This window comes from Microcebus murinus, chromosome 5, assembly GCF_040939455.1.
Source record: "Microcebus murinus isolate Inina chromosome 5, M.murinus_Inina_mat1.0, whole genome shotgun sequence".
In the NCBI taxonomy this organism is placed as follows: Eukaryota; Metazoa; Chordata; class Mammalia; order Primates; family Cheirogaleidae; genus Microcebus; species Microcebus murinus.
In genome coordinates, this window is record NC_134108.1 from 39172281 (window position 1) to 39193226 (window position 20946).

General features: G+C 32.7%; 1 protein-coding gene across 1 annotated transcript in view; it reads left to right on the top strand.

The window, feature by feature from the left end:
• TBC1D32 (TBC1 domain family member 32) overlaps positions 1 to 20946 on the top strand; it is a 208319-nt gene that overhangs the window by 44788 nt on the left and 142585 nt on the right. Inside the window, exons 14-18 of the mRNA XM_012739115.3 lie at positions 2162 to 2254; positions 4382 to 4524; positions 7188 to 7315; positions 18553 to 18754; positions 19334 to 19416. Coding sequence (XP_012594569.2) covers positions 2162 to 2254; positions 4382 to 4524; positions 7188 to 7315; positions 18553 to 18754; positions 19334 to 19416 — 649 coding nt within the window. The remainder of the gene's footprint in view (positions 1 to 2161; positions 2255 to 4381; positions 4525 to 7187; positions 7316 to 18552; positions 18755 to 19333; positions 19417 to 20946) is intronic.

Sequence of the window (20946 nt, forward strand, 5' to 3'; positions counted from 1 at the left end):
CTTCTTCCCATATGAATAGTTTCTTTTTCTATTCCCCTAGCCTTTAGTGCTTCCTTATTTCTCTCTCGCATTTGAAATCCTAGACATACTTGATGATCCAGATCTGGATTCAGAACTAGACCTTGTTTAAATTTTGGTTCCACAATCATCTAGCTGTGATCTTTTAGGCATATCACTTAACCTTTGTTGTTGTAGTTTTATTATCTGTAAAATCTGAGTGTTGATATTGGTGATACTGGACTTATTTTTGTGATCACAGAGATGAGGTTTGTGAATAAAGTTTTATAAACTGAAAAGCCCTGTACCATTTGATATATTACCGTATTATTTTTACCTTAAGTCTCATTTGATATTTTTCCCCATCAAACTTCAGCACATGCTGTTAGTTGTTATTCTTACTTCATTTAAAACTTTAAAAAAAATATATATATATATACACACACACACATATACAAAGAATATATACACTAAGAATTTAGTATAGGGTAGGGATCGGCAAACTTTTTCTGTAAAGGGCCAGATAGTAAATATTTTGGGCTTTGTGGGCCACATACTGTCTCTGTATATTCTGTGTGTATGTGCATGTGTGTGCAAAAGAGTTAACATAACTGACCTGAGACTGCTGTCTTAGAAAGGCTTGCTTGCAAGGTTGCCTCTTGGCTGGCATCTGGAAACTTGAAATTCCTATTATTTCCAGAACTGGTGAGTGCCAACTGTTTGTACAAACAATGTGATTTATGCTAAACACATGCTTTCCTTACAGCAGTTTAGAATTTTGGTATGTGCCAGGCAGAGTCTGCTTATTTGCTCAGCCTCCAATAACAAGCTAGGGTACTGGGTCTCTATGAGCTTTTCTCATAGACAACATTCGATAGACAACATTTCACATGCGTGTCATAATTTGTTGCTGGAAGGATTAAGTTCTATTCTGTGTGATTTGACCAGAATGGGACACTAAGAAGCTTACACCTGACTTGCTCTGGACTTTACCCCATGTACCTTTTCCTTTGATTAAATCTTTTCTTCCCAGTTGATCATGAGCTTCTTGAGAAGTCATTGCCTTATATATATATCTCTTGTAATTTCCATGGTTGTACCATATGATTCTAGGCATAATGACTACTCAGATAATTGATTTTCAATAGAAGAGCTGCCATTTTGTAGGATGTTATTGAACTTTACAGAAATAGAAAGACTAATGTATACTTGTGATGTTATGGCAAGTATTCAACTTAAGTTTATATGTCTATCATCTGTAATTTAGTATTTTATGTTGACTTTTAACATGTTTGTTTTGGCCTACCAGGTCTCACAGATCATCTCAAAACTGAGTTTTGAAGAGTTCCATTCTACTATATTAGCGTAGATTAACATTTTCCTTTGTTTCACATGCAGTTTCACCATACTCTTTTAATGTAATGTAAGCTTCTGTAGCAAGGGTTGTTAAACATAGTTCATAGGCCAAAGCTGGCCCACTATCTAGTTTATACACTTGTAAACTAAGAATAGTTTTTATAATTTAGGAATCCTCATTTACTGAGGGTTCCTGTATATCCATGTTAAATTTATAATTTTTCTCTTATAAAAAATTTCTAAATTATTGAATATGAATTTCACTGCAGTTTTATTGGAAAACAGCCATATTCATTCATTAGCATATTATCTATGTCTACTTAAAGCTATAACAGCTCACTTGAGTATTTGTGACAGAGACCATTTAGCCACAAAATGTAGAATATTTACTATATATTCCTTTACAGAAAAAGTATGCTGACTCTTGTTCTATAGTACTGTATAGATAAGTTAGCTGGATCAACATGTTAAGCTGAATTTTACTACTCCTAATTCATTAAACTCAAAACAGCCATGATCAGATTCAAACATCTTCCTATTATAGGTTTATATTAAGTGATTGGTTTAAGTAAATGGTAAAGCTGTACCTCAGACAGCACCTATTGCATCACTTGCTTTTCTGTCTTTTACCTTACTGTGCTTAATTTGTTCTGGAGTCTTTGGTATTGAAGTATCAGTCCCTTCTGCCTGATTGCACCATAGTCTCTATGAAAACTCAATCATATAAGTGGATGGAAACTCAGTTAAATTTTACTAAGTTGTAAGTGGATGTATGTTGGAAATTAATTTTATTCTTTCCTTTTTAAAGATTCAGTATCCCTTACAGACCTTCTGGTTCTATTTATCCAACTTATCTATTATTCACCAAGTTGTGCAAAGATGACATCAGTTGTACATTCAGGTAATTCTGCTTCTATTTTAAATAGAAAAATAGAAAACATCTAAAAATATTTAAGTATTCTATTGTCTGCATATTTTGAGTGACTGACCTAGTTTGGTAAATCGTTTCATTAAGATACGGTATTATTCATAAGAAATTACATTGGTCCTGAAGTAAGCCATGAAATTTAGTTTTGTTCATTGATGTTTTAAGATGTTTCTAATCTACTACCTTTTTATTTAGAATCAATTTTGCTGAGAATTTTAATGTTATTCTTTATTAAGATAAAAATGTTCTCAAATGATATTAAAGAAAGTTTGACTAATAGGTCCTAATATGCTCTTTTTGTTGTTTTCTATCCTTTATACTTTCCAGGGTATTTTGATCAGCTCACTTGTTTTGGCTCATATCCAAAACTGTAGTCTTTTTCAGGGTCTTCTTTTATTGAAGGATAAAGGAGAAAATACTTTTAGTTTTTTAGTAAAATGCCTTTTAGTCTTATGGCTTTCTTCCTTCTTCTTCTTCTTCTTCTTCTTCTTCTTCTTCTTCTTCTTCTTCTTCTTCTTCTTCTTCTTCTCCTTCTCCTTCTCCTTCTCCTTCTTCCTTCTCCCTTCTCCCTTCTCCCTTCTCCCTTTCTCCCTTTCTCCCTTTCTCCCTTCTCCTTCTCCCTTTTTTTTTTAGATGAGAGGGAAACAGTGATAGTCTTATGGCTTTTGACTGCCTTATAAAAATGTTATAAAAATTAAAATTTAAAAGATAACTTATACTTTTTCCTTTGAATATCAAAAGTTTCTGAAGTAAAACATACCAATACACTGACTCAGTTTTATAAAACTAGGAAATACCCTAGAATTGCTGGCACAAATTCTGAGAGGAACTCAAGTGAATAAAAAAAATATTTTTGGCTATATCTTAGTGCTGTAATATATCTGTCAACTAATAGGTTTTATTTATGCCATTATAGTATCCTATTGATTCTAACAGTGTGTCTCAGACTTTTTTTTCTGCCTTACAGCATTAATCTGTATAAAGTACTACCTAAAGTCCCCCTGCTGTATATTCCTACAATATGCTATGCTTCCCTATGATGAAAATCATCCTTCTTTGTTATGCTTACTTGTTAGTATCCATCTGGTAGACTGTTTTGTGTTATTCACTTCTCTGTCTACAGTGCCTAATACATTGTTTGGCACATGGTAAGCATTCAATAAATAGTAGATGGTTGGATGAATGGCCATATGCTCATCAAATGGTTTCTCATCTGGAGATGGTTGAAAAAACACTGAACTTTTTCATTTTCTTTTTGTCAGATATTGACTGGAAGTCGGCATGTTTATAGAGTATGGAATATTGTAACATATATTAAGAACTTTGATCTTAGTTTTAGTATTATCCCTTACTAGGGCAGTTTTACATTAAACATTATTGTTTTGAGACTATTAGATCAGATGTCTGAAAATATGTTAATTTAGGAAACTAAAAATCATTTGGTCCAAGGACTGTTCCAACCATGTTACATTTGTGTATTTATGTTTTCCTGTATATACTGTATTGTAAAAGAGAATCTTAAAAATGCTCATTGTTTTCATTGCTTTTATGGTAACATAAGAAGTATACTAGTCTCCATAAAAGTTCATGAAAGTTTCAATTTTCTTTTGCCTTCTATTTTGCCTATCAACTCTCATTTAATTTTCTACTTGGCTCTACCTGAATACATTATTTAATAAAATGAGTAATAAAATTCATTTTATATATATATAAAAGTTGTACATTTATTTTAAACCATATCCTCAATATTAAGAAGTCATTTAATGTCAAACAGTAAATGATCTTATATTCTTTTAGCATTCATATTTATTTTCATTTGCTTGCTTTTTATTAACTTTCAAGATATGTTGAGCTAATTAAGATTCCCTTAAGTTTCAGATAATAATTTGGTAATACATCCTTTGAGCATTGAATTGTGTGACTTTTGAATTATTGATTTAATTTTGATGTTGAATTTTTTTTTAAACTAAGGGAGGGGGCAGAACAGTAGAGAAAGGGAGGGAGCTGATGATGAACTTTTTGCAACAACTTTAGCTAACACTTAAATCAAAGTAGTTCTAAGTAATGTTTTGATTTTTAAAAATAATTATCGTTTATCAGAGAATTACTCTCCTGGAAATATGGTGACTGAAGTTCTTCGGATACTCTGTGATCAAAAAGAATGTGCAATCGAATGCTTATGTAACAACACTGTGATAGAGACCCTTCTTCAACCTATTCATAATTTAATGAAAGGAAGTGAGGTTGGTATTATTTACTGAAGAGAAAAAGAGTCTGTTACTTGCGTATTAGTGAATATTCAATGGTACTTTATTTCTAAATTTGATATATTTGTAATATTTTATTACTCTATAAATATATTTTGTGCTGATACAGATTTTTATTTGTTAAGTCATAATTTATATAGTTTGATTTATTAGTTATGACAGTGTAGGGGGAAAGTGTATACAACATCTTAATTTTTGTTTTCTAATCAGGCTTAGATCTGATGATACCAAGAACTTACGAAAGTTATTCTATTAAGAAGTTACTTGTCTTGCAAATCTAATAAATCTTGTGGATGTTTTATTTGTTTTAATGGCATTTTTATAGCCTTTGGAAATATCTTTATTTTTCTGAAGAGGCAACTTTGGTTTATATTAAGAAGGACTGCCGGGCGCGGTGGTTCACGCCTGTAATCCTAGCTCTTGGGAGGCTGAGGCGGGCGGATTGCTCAAGGTCAGGAGTTCAAAACCAGCCTGAGCAAGAGCGAGACCCCGTCTCTACTATAAATACAAAGAAATTAATTGGCCAACTGATATATATATAAAAAATTAGCCGGGCATGGTGGCGCATGCCTGTAGTCCCAGCTACTTGGGAGGCTGAGGCAGAAGGATCGCTCAAGCCCAGGAGTTTGAGGTTGCTGTGAGCTAGGCTGACGCCATGGCACTCACTCTAGCCTGGGCAACAAAGCGAGACTCTGTCTCAAAAAAAAAAAAAAAAAAAAAAAAAAGAAGGACTAGTGTTACTTTACAAAGAAAGCTTATATACAATCCCAGTTTTGAATAGATTCATTTCTCTTTGCATATATATGCACAGGATGCACAGTTTGCACAGTATATTCCCTTACATTATATAATTTAATCATCACAACTGAGCCTGAAAGAAGTGACGTGTTCAAAGTCAGACATTTAATTAGTGGCAGAGTTGGTACTGTTGCTAGTCCTGCTGTCCAATGTATCCCTCTACTTCTATGACTGAAGCTTCTGGGCACTGACTTTTAAAGCTTATTATTAGGCTACAACTTTTTGTCTTTTCATTTCTGTTTTGTAGTGTTCTTACTGGTTTCATCTTCCTCTTATGCTCACCCCTCAATAGGCTGTCACATACTTTTTTTGCTTGTCTCTTGCTGGATAATTTAGAAATTTTTAACTTGGCATTTACCAAATTTTTTATGCTCTTATGACTTTATTTTTCAGATATCCTAGTAATAACTGACAATTTGCATTTTGTAAATAAAATTATTATATCACCCTGTGTTTGTACACTTTTTCCCTTACCCTGGAAAGTCTTAAACTTGGTCCACATGAAAAGTTCCTCTTCAGACTGGAGTTTATCTCTGAAATTTCCCTCATTCTTCTTTGTAAAGTTAGGTGTTTTTTTCTTTCTCCTTCTATATTCCTACGTTTTATACTTGTGTAATTATACTTATATTATGTCTGAATTACTTATTCTTGAGAGTAGCCCTCTGGCACAAAGTAGACATTTAGTATCTAATTTTAGACATCTAGTATCACCCATTGGGCTACTACTATGTCATTAGCTCTGTGCTGAGTATTGCAAATATGGAAGTGAATAGGACATGTTTATTGCCATTAAGGAGCCTATTCTAATAGGAGAGGCAGACCTGTAAAGAAAAAAAAATTTTAAATGAGGAGAGTTCCAAAAAATTGTATTTATGTGTTTTTTGTGTATATATGTACATAACAGAAAATATGTATATACACTCATGTATATGAGAGAAGGAAAATATTCTAAGTAGAGAAGTTGGTTTTAAGAAACATATTTAGTATGAAAAGTAATAAACTGTCTAATATAATTAGAGTTTCTTCTTCTTTAGGTGGATATACCTGACTCATTTATTAAGCTAGCCCACCAAATTTATTATTAGTAGAATGTATTGGTTGCAACATATACATTTTCATATTTGTCATAGAGAATACATACATTGGCATTCATGCAGGTATGAGTAAATAAGCAGACCTCAGAAAGAATAGGAATTATAGTATTGTAACATCATTAACATAGTTCTCTAGTTTTTAATATTTGCTTAGTGTTATTTTGGTATATATTGGCAAAGGTATTTTAGTACTTCCATTTAAAATCAAAAGTGAGGAAATATAGTTGATCTAGTCTTTTGTTTTCTCATGGAGTGACCTTATTAGCTGTTAGCCAGCCTGTGAATTGATTGTTCCTAGATGTATATTCATGACCAAATCAGAGGTATAAGGGGAATGGGTTATCCCTTAGAAAGGATGGTGGTGTATTAGGTGCTACATATAAATATATTGGATTCACAAGGACCTAGTAGATGGGAAATAAAGGACAAAATGGAAACAGAAGAATGATTTCATTGTCAACCAGAATTATGTATAAAACTGTAATAGGAGCAGCAATTCTCAATAACTAGTTTGGGTGAAAAATGTATATTTATTTGCCTCATGAACTGTGCCAATAAAAGAATATAATCTAATGACACATTTAATTCAGACATATTACTTCACAGCCAAACAAATCATTAAGTTTTTTTGTTGTGGTGATGGTAATATAACTTTACTAGACAACATCCCACCCTTGAATTTATTCTGTGATATGTTAGCATGTCATAAAATTATATGATTTGTCTTGTTATCTTTTTAATGGACAGGCTGCTCCAAATTGTTCTGAGACAGCTTTGATTCATATAACTGATATCTTGGCAAGAATTGCATCTGTAGAAGAAGGACTTATTTTACTTCTTTATGGAGAAAATATGAACTCTTCAGAAGAAGAAAGGTATGTATCTGCATTTGAAATCTGGAATAACAATTCCAAGTATGGGTTTCCTGACTAGCCACTAATAACAGATTAAATGATCTTCAAAAAATTTAAGAGTTAATCAGGATTATGGATTATGCTGGCAGGGTGGTCCTTGATGTCTGTAATTTCAAAATAAGAATAGGAGGGTTCACTCTGGATAGAGTCTTCTCCCCAGCCCCATTTCCTCCTCCCTTGTATTTTCTCTTGCAGATTTTGAAAGCCACACACAATAGATTCAAGTAAAACTAAAGAAAGGTGCACAAAGGGGAAGCTAACTATTTTCCCTTCTTCTTCCTTATCTAATTCTATTTTTTCACTTAACCAATGGTAATGTTTTGAAGTTTAGGCTTCTAGACTTTCTCTGTGGTTATACTGCCATGTATTAGACAAACCTCCAAACATATGTACAAACAGACATACCTATTTTTATCTCCTTTTTACAAAAATTCTATCATATTTATTTTTACATATTGATTAATCAAATGGAAATAATTCCTCAAGCCTGCAACTATGGGGTGATTTTTTTTTAATTTTTTAATTTTTTAATATGGGTACATAATAGTTGTATATATTTATGGGGTATATGTGATGTTTAAATATAGGCATACAATGTATAATAATCAAATCAGGATAATTAGGGTTATCCTTCATCTCAAACACTTATCATTTCTTTGTATTAGGAACATTCCACTTCCATTCTTTTTTTTTTTTTTTTTTTTTTTTTGAGACAGAGTCTCACTTTGTTGCCCAGGCTAGAGTGAGTGCCGTGGCGTCAGCCTAGCTCACAGCAACCTCAAACTCCTGGGCTCGAGTGATCCTTCTGCCTCAGCCTCCCGGGTAGCTGGGACTACAGGCATGCACCACCATGCCCGGCTAATTTTTTTTTATATATATATCAGTTGGCCAATTAATTTCTTTGTATTTATAGTAGAGACGGGGTCTCGCTCTTGCTCAGGCTGGTTTTGAACTCCTGACCTTGAGCAATCCGCCCGCCTCGGCCTCCCAAGAGCTAGGATTACAGGCGTGAGCCACAGCGCCCAGCCTCCACTTCCATTCTTTTAGTTATTTTAAAGTATACAGTAACTTATTGTTGACTGTAGTCACCTTGTTGTGCTATCAAATATTAAAACTTTTTCATTCTGTCTAACTATATTTTTGTACCCATGAATCATTTCCACTTGATCCCTCCTTTCTGCTACTATTCCTAGCCTCTGGTTCATCATTCTACTCTGTTTCCATGAGATCAATTGTTTTAAATTTTACCTCCCATGTATGTGAGAACATGAGAGATTTATCTTTCTGTGCTTGGCTTATTTCACTTAACATAATGTTTTCGAATTCCATCCATGTTGCAAATAAAGGATTTCATTCCTTTTTATTGCTGAATAATATTTCATCATGTATATGTACCACATTTTCTTTATCCATTCATCCATTGATGAACACTTAGGTTGATTCCAAATCTTAGCTATTGTGAATAGTGCTACAGTAAACATGAGAGTGCAGATATCTTTTTGATGTACTGATTTCCCTTCTTTTGGATATATGCTTAGCAGTGGGATTGCTGGGTCATATGGTAATTCTATTTTTAGTTTTTTGAGGAACCTCCATACTGTTCTCCACAGTAGTTTCACTAATTTACATTCCCAGCAACAGCGCACAAGTGCTCCTCTTTCTCTGCATCCTCGGTAGCATTTTTTGTTTGTTTTGTCTTTTTGATAAGAGTCATTTTAACTGGGGTGCAATGATATCTCATTGTAGTTTTTATTTGCATTTCTCTGATGACTAAGGATATTGAGCATTTTTTCCATATATCTATTGGCCATTTATGTCTTCTTTTGAGAAATGTCTAGTCAAATCTTTTGTCCATTTTAAATAGGATCATTTGATTTGTTTTCCTATTGAGTTGTTTATATATCGTAGTTATTAATTCCTTGCCAGATGAGTAATTTCCAAATATTTTCTCCCATTCTGTGGGTTGTCTCGTGCTCTCGTCTTTGTTAATTGTTCCCTTTGCTGTGCAACAGCTTGATGGGATCTTATTTGTCTACTTTTGCTTCGGTTTCCTGTGCTTTTGAGGTCTTATTTAAGAAGTCTTTGCCCAGATCAATGTCCTGAAGAATTTCCCCAATGTTTTCTTTTAGAAGTTTCATACTTTGAGGTCTTAGATTTAAATCTTTCATCTATTTTGATTTGATTTTGTATATAGCAAGAGATAGGGATCTAGTTTCATTCTTCATACAAGTGTCCAGTTTTCCTAGCACCATTTTTTGAAGTAACTGTTCTTTCCCCAATGTATGTTTTTGGCACCTTTGTTACAAATGAGTTCACTATAGGTGTGTGAAAAAATGATATCATATTTTATACATTACCTTGTAATTTGATGTTTTTTTTGGTAACCATGGGCATTTTCCTAGGTGAGCACAAAATAATGTTTATAGATTATTATACTTTTGTGTATGATTTTACCATAATTTATTCAAACATTTCCCTTATTAATGAACATTAGGTTGTATATAGGATATTACCTTCATAAATAACACTGCAATAAATGTTCTTTTTCTTTTTTAGCTTATTGATGTGATTACATGACATTAGATTATATTATATTGGATTACATTAATTGATTTTTTGAACCAGTCTTATATACCTGGAATAAGTCTGGATTATTATGGTGTATAATTCTCCTTGTACATTGTTGGTTTTTATTGGTTATTATTTATTAAGGATTTTGCCTCCATGTCCATGAGAGATATCATTCTCTAGTTGTAATGTGTTTTTCCAGTTTTGGTGTTATTGGAATGCTGGCCTCTTAATATTCCTTCTGCTTCTATTTTATGAAAAAGATTAAGGAAACTGGTATAATTTTTTTTAAATGTTTGATAGAATTCACCAATAAATCCATTTCAGCCTGATGTTTTGTATTTTGGAAGGTTATTAAATGAGTCAATTTCTCTAATAGATATAGGCCTATTCAGATTGTCTATTTGTTTTAAAGTGAGTTTTGGCAGATTGTGTCTTTCAAGGAATTGGTCCATTTATCTAGTTAACAAATTTGTGGGCGTAGAGTTGTTCATAATATACTTTAATGTCGCTGGGATATAGGTAGTGATGGCCCCATTTTTCATTTTTTATATTTGTCTAATTACTAATCTGTCTTCTTTCTTTTTATTAGTTAACTTGATTAGATGCTTATCAATTTTACTGCTCTTTTCAGAAAACTAGTTTTTGGTTTTGTTTTTTTCTCTGATTTCCTGTTTTCAATTTCATTAATTTCTAATTTTTCTTCTGCTTATTTTAGATTCAATTTGCTCTTATTTTTCTAGTTTTCTATGGTAGAAGCTTAGATAATTAGTTTAGATCTTTCTTTTATAATAAATATACATTTAATGCTATCAATTTCCTTCTGAGCAACTGCTTTTACTGCATCTCACAAGTTTTGATGAATTATATTTTCATTTTTTATTTAGTTTAAAATATTTTTAATTTTCCCTGTAGATTTCTTTTGCCCCATGTATTTTTATAGATCTGAGAGAGCATGCTTTGTATAAGTTCTATGAATTTAAGTTTAGGGCCCATAAAACATAAGTATGTTTCAAGGCCCAGAATGTGTTATCTTGGTGAATGTTCTGTGAGAGCTTATATAATGTATATTTTGCTATTGCTTGATAAAGTATTCCATAGATGTCAATTATATCCAGTTGATTAATGGTGCTGTTCAGTTTCACTTTGTTCTTACTGTCAATTTTTAATAGATGTATGGTGAAATCTAGAAGTGTATTAGTGAATTTATCTAAATCTCCCCACAGTTATATCAGTTTTTGTTTTACATATTTCGATGCTTTGTTAGGTGCATAGCCTTAAGGATTATTATATCTTCTTGGAAAATTGATCCCTTTATTATTATGTAATGTTTCTCTTTATCCTTGATAATTTTCCTTGCCCTGGAGTCTGCTTTGTCTGAAATTAATATAGCTACTCCACCTTTATTTTGATCATTATTAGCATGTTATATCTTTCCTCTATCCTTTTACTTTTAATCTATCTGTGTCTTTGTGTTTAAAGTGGGATTCTTATAGATAGCATATTGTTGCATCTTGTTTTTTAATCCACTTTGACAGTCTATATCTTTTAATTTATCTATTTAAAACTTTGAAATGTAATTACTGGTATAATTGGATTCATATCTACCATAATTGTTACTGTTCTTTATTTGTTGCTTTTGTTCTTTTTTTAAATTAATTTATTTTTTAAATTCAGGATATTATGGGGGTACAAACATTTTGATTACATGTTATGACTTTGCCTCACCCAAGCCAGGATTAGAGACGGGCCCTTCCCCATACAATGCTCACCATGTCCATTAGTTGTGAGTTTACCCACCTCTACCCTCCAGTACCCAATTAATATTACTACCATGTGAGCACCTTAGTGCCTTGTTCTTGTTTTCTTTTGTCTTCTACGCTTTCTGCTTTATCTGGCCTTGAGCATTTTATGTGATTCTATTTTCTCTCCTCTCCTAGTATATCAATTTTACTTCTTTTTTGTGGTTATCCTAAAAAACCACTAAAAAAACACTAAAAACCACTCTTTTTAGTGGTAATCCTAAAGTTTGTAATATACCTTTACAACAGAATTATTTATAATTACTAATTACATACTTTTAGTTCCATTAAGACCTTTTTCAGATGAGTTTGTGGGTGTTCAGAGTGGTATGGCTATAGACTAAGTCCTCTTTCAAATAACACTGGTTCACTTAACAGGTAGTACAAGGACCTTATAAGAGTATTCCCAATTACTCTTTGGTCCCTTATAACATTGCTGTCATTCATTTCACTTTTTTATCAGTTATAATCAGCAAATGTTTTGCAATTATTACTTTTAACAAACTTATCCATTAGATCAATTTATAAGAAAAAAGATTTTATGTGTTCTTTATCAAATGTCTTAATGTACTAGCCTTTTTAATTTTAGTAGGATCATCCTGAAAGTGGAATTGCTGGGTCAGAGGGCATGTGCATTTTAAATCTTATAGATCCTGCCAGATTACTTTTCAGAATGTTGTTGAGTTTTACCTTCTTGCTGGCAGTCTATGAAGAGTATGAGGACTACCTTTCTTTTTATATTCTTCTCAGGACTTCATAATCAGTTTATAAATGTTTTGGCAACCTAATGAGTGAAAGATCTTGTTTTGATTTATATTTACTACTTTGATTCATATTTTATGAGTCATCTTATTGAGTTTAAGCATCTCATCCCTCCTCTGGAAATATGATTGTTGGCTATTTTCATTTCTTTGGTGGTAGTGTTCCTTTCCATATCATTTGCCCATTTTTAATTTGAGCTGTCATTGACTCAAAGTTATGGACACAGTGAATATAAAGATTATTATAAAAAGCACCAGTTCCTTCCCTGCTTTCCAGAGACAAACATTTTGAGCTGTTTTTGATGTTTCCTTTAGTGTTTATCTCTTATCAAATGATGTCCTTATAATTATTGTTTTTTTTTTTTTTGAGACAGAGTGTCACTCTGTTGCCCGTGCTAGAGTGAGTGCCGTGGTGTCAGCCTAGCTCACAGCAACCTCAAACTCCTGGGCTCAAGCAATCCTACTGCCTCAGCCTCCAGAGTAGCTTGGACTACAGGCATGCACCACCATGCCCGGCTAATTTTTTTTATATATATTAGTTGGCCAATTAATTTCTTTCTATTTTTAGTAGAAACAGGGGCTTCACTCTTTCTCAGGCTGGTTTCCAACTCCTGACCTTCAGCGATCCGCCCGCCTTGGCCTCTCAAGAGTGCTAGGATTACAGGTGTGAGCCACTGCGCCCAGCCTTATAATGATTGTTTTTAGTTTTAGGCATTGTCCATTGACTTATTATGACAATATATTAGTATTCCCTGCTTCCTCCACCACACACACACAAGTACATATACACACCTGTCCCTCCTACTCCCATCAGTACAATACTGTTGTACAGTAGCTTTGGTTAGAGTCATACTGGATCCACATTGTATACACTCTTCACAGCTGAGCCATGTAGTATACTTTTATTACTTTTCTATTCTTTAACAGCCTTTTTGCTTTCTCTGGAGGTAATAATATTCTTTTTGTTATTGTTGTTTCTTGGCACAGTTTTCAATGTATTTAGCTTTGATTGCATTGCTGAGTCACCCATATGGTCTTTCCTAATTGATTAAATCTTCTCTCAGTATGTTCCACGTACAAGATTAATTCTATAAATTTAATTTAAGACATATGTCTTTGACTCTTTTGGCCTACTTTATTCAGGACTGGTTTCTGCCTTGGTCTTGTACATAGCTTTTACCCTGGAAACATTGTTTATCAACATTATGAGGTGGCCTTTTCATTTTTCTCTTTCTGGAAGCTTTTTTGTCTATTCTTGGCTTTTAGTGTTCTGAAATGTTATGATTTTTGATGACATTTTATTTACTTGATGGGCCTCTTTTAAATTGGCATATACATTTATGGACATTTTTAATCTGAAGATTTATGCCTTCTTACTTAGGGGAAATAGTTGGATTTCTTGTCTTCTGTTTTTGCTTTCTGAAATTCTATTTGGATTTAGACTTCATTTTTTGTCTTTTTTTTTTTTAATGGGGAATTCCTTCACTTTATTTTCCAGCCCTTCTATTGAAATTGAATGTTTCAATTAAGTTTTTTGGTTGTTTGTTTTTTTTTTTTTAGAAGAGCACATTCTTATTTTAGCATCCTGTTCTTGTTTTGTTAGTACAATAAGTTCTTTTACCTCTGTGAAGATAATGAAGTTTTCATCTGTCATATTTTTTCTAATTTGCTTTTTGTATTTCTTATCATAGTCTCTGTCTCTTAAATTAGAGGTTTATTTAAACATTTTAAAGTTGGTGATGGTTTGGATGTTTGCCCCTCCAAATCTCATGTTGAAATTGTGTGGAATGTGGGGCCTGGTGGGTGGTGTTTGGGTGATGAGGGCAGATCCCTCATGAATCATTTGGTGTCCTCCCCATGGTACAGTGAGTTCTCACTTTACTAGTTTGCTCCAGAGCTAGTTGCGTAAAAGAGCCTGGCACCACCTCCTCCCTCTCTTGTCCCCTCTTTTGCCATATGACATATTTGCTCCCTTTTCGCCTTCCACTTTGATTGGAAGCTCCCTGAAACCTTCACCAGAAGCAGATGTTGATTGGATGCTTCTTGTACAGCCTGCAGAATCATGAGCCAAATAAACCTCTTTTCTTTATAAATTACCCTGCTTCAGGCATTTCTCTGTGGCAAGGCAAAATGGACTAATATAGTCAGTAAAAAGCTTTTTGAAAACTGCAAGAAAGTGAGACTTATAATTTATGGCCTTTACTATGGTGGAACTTTGTCATGGCATTTTGTTGGGTAAATACATAATGTCAGTATCTTTGCTTTTTCCTTTGTTTTTCTTTGGTCAGATTTTCTAGAAAAGCCTCTTATAGTTAGCTGCCTAAGGAGTATAAGCCTCACAGGAGGAGAAGGCTGGGTGGAAGTGGTGATGGGTCTTATGATTTAGGATATAAATTTTGCTTTAATCCTGTGGTACCCTCTAGTCTCTGTTTTCAGAAATCTGCCTATCTTCTAAGGAGCACATTGGACTGGCTGAATGAAATGTGGAAGGGAATCTGGGGGTCAGATGACTTCTTAAATGACTTTCAGGCAGCTTTTCTGTTTTGAGTCCCACTTTTGTCCCCAAATCTAGAAATAATGGTTCTATGACATAAATCACGTTGATTCTGTTTTTCACACTGTGACTGATGATTGAGGTTTTCCATGCCCAGAGTTACTCCTTGTTTTTTCTGCTTTTCAGGTTCTAAAATTTTACTGCCACATCTTTTACTTCTCTTGTCTTTGGGGGCTTATATGCCTTATGAAAAAATCCTTTTACTTTTGAATGTTACCATTTATGGAGGGAGCAGTTGTAAATGTACATGTTTAATCTGCCACATTTACTAGAGTTTTTCTCAGTAACAATTTTTTAAATTTTTTTAAAATTAGGAAGACTCTCACTCTTTGTTTAGAGTTCTAAGATTTCTTTTGGTTGTCCACCGCTTAACTCTATTTTAAGTTTTCTTTCTATACAGACATTACTAACTTTCATGTAGTCATATTGTTCCCAATTATTATCTTTATGATTTCTAGGTTCTTTTTTTAAAAGAAAGTCTCCCTCACATTGAAGTTAAACAGATAAAACACAAATTATCTTTTGTCCAGTTAAAAGTACATGCTCTGATTATTTATATTAGCAAAAGACTGGAAACATCTCAAAAATGTCCAGTAACGAAAAGCTAGTTATTGGTCTCACAATGGAACACTGAGCAGCTAGCTGTAAAAAGGAATTAGGAATCTTTTTGTGTACTGCTCTGGAGTTATCTTTAGGATATATTGTTAAATGAAATAAAAAAAGCACAGAATGTTTATAGATTGCTACCTTTTGTATGATAGAAGAGAATATGAACAAATCATTTGTTTATATTTTTAAAAAGGAATGATGAATGGCCAAACAAAACTTATGAAAGTGGTTAGTTTTAGGCAAGGGGAGAAAATTGAGGAGAGGCAGATGTGGAAATAAGATATCTGAGTTATTCCTTGATTGTACCTAGGTTTGACTTTGGAATCATGTAGCTGTTTTACGTACTATATGGAATACATAACTAAATCAAAATGAAGTCACGGTTTTTTAAATGTATAAGCAAATGGATAAGTAACTTAACTATCAAGCAATCAAGTTAATGACATATCCCTGCAGAGAAGAGAATTACTTTAAGTGATCTAATTTTTATTGTAATTTTTTTTAGTGAGATATATTCTAAGGTTAAAAAATCCTTAAATGAAGCAGATTAACCTGAGATAGTGTTAGAAGAAACCTTTGCGACCCCTCAGTGGACTGGAAGCACCAAATGGAGGTGCTGGTTTTGTACAGACTCATTTTTAAGCCATTAAAAATAATTCTTACTGAAAAAAAATCTTTAAAACAATTTTAAACTACAATCAGTAAATCTTTAGAAGTAATTTTGGTGTTGTTATTTTGAAACTCTTATGGATAATTGTAAGAGCAAATAAGTATTTCTGTGAATGTCATATGGAAGTAAAATTTTTAACATAAGAGAAAAAAGATAAAGGTATAAAACTAGTTAAAGAAAAAACCCTGAATCTTCAGTTCTTAATGAAAATAAAATTATGAACTTATTTTTTTTCTTAAGTTACGTTTTTCTTAGCATTTCCACTAAAAAGGCCTAGAAATAATGCCAGCTCCTTAATAATGAACTGTCATCTGTGTTGTAGTTTCTAAAGATCTTTTTGTTCAAGAAGAGGCAGGAATCCTTGAATAAATGGCTGATTGGAGGCCTAAGGAAATGTAGAGGATGATCATGAGATATCCCACCATTCTAGAAAGCAAGGAAGCTATCTATGACCAATGGGATAGTGTCAAAAGTATCTCAGAGCTAACCATAAGGGGCTTCCTACTGGCTTAAGATGGGTAATTTGAGGATAAAAAAAAATAATGACTGTAATGGATTGAAATACATAAAATGTATAAAAAATACATAGGTTTAAAAAGCTACTGAAATAAAAAAAATCTAGCAAGAATAGATTTTATTAGTTACCTGTTGAGGTTGCTAGGGCGCATAACTCATTACTTTGCAAATTGATAAGATTTAAACATTTTTCCAGTCTTTCCTATATAAACTGTTATCTAAAACGTTACTGAGGAAAAGTTCTTCATAGCAGCTAATAAATGCAAAGAAATGATCTAATTGGAAAATCACCATTTGGTAATCCTTGGTGAAATAGCAGATCTAGGAAATGATCACCAATAGATATTAAAATTATTAGGTGAAACGATGATGGGGAGGGCTACCTAATGAAAAGGTTGAGCTGATACGATCTCACCAACTGATTTTTAGCAGCACTAAAATTGGGGCATCCAGATATGCACCTTGTGCAATAGGAGGTACACAGCAGCAAGCAACTATAAGGTTATTTTACCAAGGACGAAAAGGAAAATAAATAAAAGAAACTGAACTTAAATCTAATTAAGCCTCTAGATCTAATGATCACTTTATAGGAAATATGGGGAACTGGAGAAACCAGTTAAGTGATGCCATGGTGAAGCAATTATCCAAATAAAGAAAAATAACTGTTTCTCCAACAAATCAGTGACATGGAGAAAGGAAAATAAGGGGCCTAAATAACCACAACAAGCTAATTCACTCTATGGAACTTGTTTGAATGCTGATTTGGGCAAACCTATCATAAAAAGACATCTTTAATGCTATCAGGAGAATTTTGGTATGGGCTAACAGAAGATATTAAAAAATTTAATTAATTTTGTTTAAAATAGAAACTTTATTAGAGATGTGTGTAAAATAACGTGTCTTGGATTTATCACATATTCATAATGAAGGCGGGGAAGAGAGGTCAGGAAATAAATAGATCAAAACAAGGCTGGCAAAATGTTCATAATTGGCAATTCGGGACCCTATTCAATCTACTTCTTACTGTTATTATTTTTTTTATTTGTTTAAAAAAAGAAAAACTAGAAAAAATAATTAAAATCGTGCTGCTCTAGAGCCACACAAGCCTGGGTTGAGTCCTCTTACCAGTTGTGTGATATTGTACAAGTTACTTCTGTTAGGTTTACCTGTATTTGTACAAATTGGATAATAATGTCTTCTTTATAGTGTTATTTTAAGAATGAATTAATGCATTAAAAATGTGTAGAACAGTGCCTGGCACATTATAACCATTTATTAAATTCTTATCTATAATTGCTATTAAAAGTGTCTAAGCCTTTGAGATTGGGGAACTAAATCCTGTTAATGGGATGGGGAACGTGTTGATAAGTGCTAAGAATGGAGAAATTAGGCTTATGTTTTTACTGTAGAAAATTGAGAATACTTAAACATATATGGGAATGGCCCCATGGGGTCTATAACCTTGGAAGTGTATAGTTTAGTTGCTTTACCCTCTCTATCTCTATATATTTTTCTCCATTCCACTGGAACTGTTCTCATTATTAGACATCTGCACATGGATGGGAATAGGATTATTGACATGTCTGAGAAAAGCTGGAGGAGGACTGAAAGGTAGCCAAGCAAATAAAGAGTTTTTGTGACAAGACTAGCTTTTTTGGTAGTGCTTTATGAAATTGAGATTTTATGAACTTGGAATCACTTTTGGGTATATCTTTTAGTCCTACAGGTGCTCATATAATTGCTCAGTTTTCGAAAAAACTTCTTGATGAAGATATTTCTATTTTTTCTGGATCGGAAATGTTGCCTGTCGTTAAAGGAGCTTTTATTTCTGTGTGTCGTCAAATATATAGTACATGTGAAGGCTTGCAGGTGTTAATTCCTTATAATTTGCATGAATCTATAGCAAAGGCGTGGAAGAAGGTATGTATTTTCAAGCTTCCTTTTTCCTCCCTGTAAATCTTTATTTCAAATATAGGTACCATTGTACTTTTATATTATGGATATAATAGTTTATTGGAGCAAATATGACTTCTTTAGCATCACAGTACTCTAAGGGACATAATACTTCTTCATTTGGCACAGACTGACTTCAGTACCTCCTCTCACAGTAGGAAAAATTTCTAAGACTTAATAAAGTCTTTTCTTCTGGTAGGAGAGACTTTAGGTAGATTTTCCTTGCATAAACTAACACTCTGCTTTGGAAGTTATTTTTAAGAAATTTTTAGGGATAGCTGGGTTTTTATTATGGATACTAGAGATCGTAATATAGCCAATAGCTGTGTATAGTATATATCAGTGGACTACTAAGTCTTTTTCACCCATTTTATATGGTTTATAAATGAAATTATTTACATGATATTAATACCCAAATAATTTAAATTTTGGAGAGAACTTAATTTTGATTTTCATTACATTAAGGATAAAAATGCACTATAAGAGATTCTATGAGTAGTGTTATCAGTAAGAAAAAGAATAACGTAATAACTTGTTATTTTTTAGACAAGTTTGCTATCAGAAAGAATTCCTACCCCAGTAGAGGGTTCTGATTCTGTTTCTTCAGCAAGCCAGGAATCTCAGAACATGTAAGTACAATTGATTAGTCATCTATTTATTATATTTGCTGAAATTATTTTAAAACCATTGAAATGTAATAGAATAATACAGCAAAAATGTTTCATAGGAAGGTAAATGAATACATACAGATTCAAGGAAAATTATAGTCTGGAAGAACTTTGGAGATCATATGGTACTTGTAACCTTTAAAAAAAATTAGCAGTCTTTATTATACCTGCTTCATCCTGTATTTACATTCTGAATTAGGAAACCGGACCTATTGGAGTGTTTCCAGAAAATTTGGAGAATTATCAAGTACTAAAATTGGAAAACTAACTGGAGGGTTCAGTAGAAATAAGATGTCTTCAAGTGTCAGTGAAGTCCATTTGTATTTAAAATATGATTTTTTCAAAATGTACTGGGAGTACATTTTGTTAATAATTAGGTTTTGGCATTGAAAGTTATTTAAATCAATATCAATTTAGATGTCTCTGTGATTCTTTATAAATATCAATAGGATATGGAGTCATATTAATGGGGAAAAATGTATGTATTAATATTTTAAACTAAGGTTTGGTGACATATGGTCCTGGATTCTCTTCTTACTGTGTATTTGAATGTTGGTATAGTCTAAAAAGATAACAATTAGGGAGAACTTTAAGGTTGTTAAAGAAATGTTGAGTTTTCTTATTTTCTAGTTAGGTATAGTTTAACTAAAAAACAATTTAAAAGCCTACTGCATTGCCTTAACAGGATAATGGTTCAACTAATAATTAATTCTCTAAAGGTTTGCTATAATTTTTTTCCTAGTATAGTTGTCACTTAAATCAACTGCTATGCTTTTTACATTGAGTGAGAAAAAATATTTCTGCAATTCATTTTTAAGTAATTTTTAGATTTTTTTCTTTCAAATCCTCTATTATAGTTTGTTATTATACTTTTTCATTTTTATTCATCCATTTATTTTCCACTCATTTATTCAGTTATGTATTGTACCAAGTGCTCTGCTGAGTGAGGATACTCATAGACCATAGAGAGCATATTGTATATTATGGAATACAAATAAGTAAATATACCTTGGCAATATAGTATGCTACATTTATATGACATAGTTTATAGAGAGTCCATTAGGAGCCAGCTTGTGTGGGAGTCCTTTCCAGAAGTTATTGTCAAACTTAGTTATAAAGGATACATGGATATTCATTGTGTAAAAAAGTGGGGGGATATTATTATATGTGGAAGAAATAGTGTGAGCTATAGGCCAGAAGTGAGAGATTGTGATTAATGTATTTAACATATTTTACTGTCAGTATTACTTTTAGCTTGAAAGAGTTGATAAATTTATATCTCGCTTATTCCCTCCTGTATCAGTTAACAGATGTAAAAGGCCAAACAAATCAAAACACCGGATAACATAGTCTTCCTAATATTGATCTCAAGAATTAGACAGATTTAATCCAGTCACAATTAGCAGTGTACAGCCATAGGCTTCTCTCAGAGGCAGAATTTACCACCATCTATCGTAACTACGTGGTATGTCAGAGCAGAATGTGTGCTCC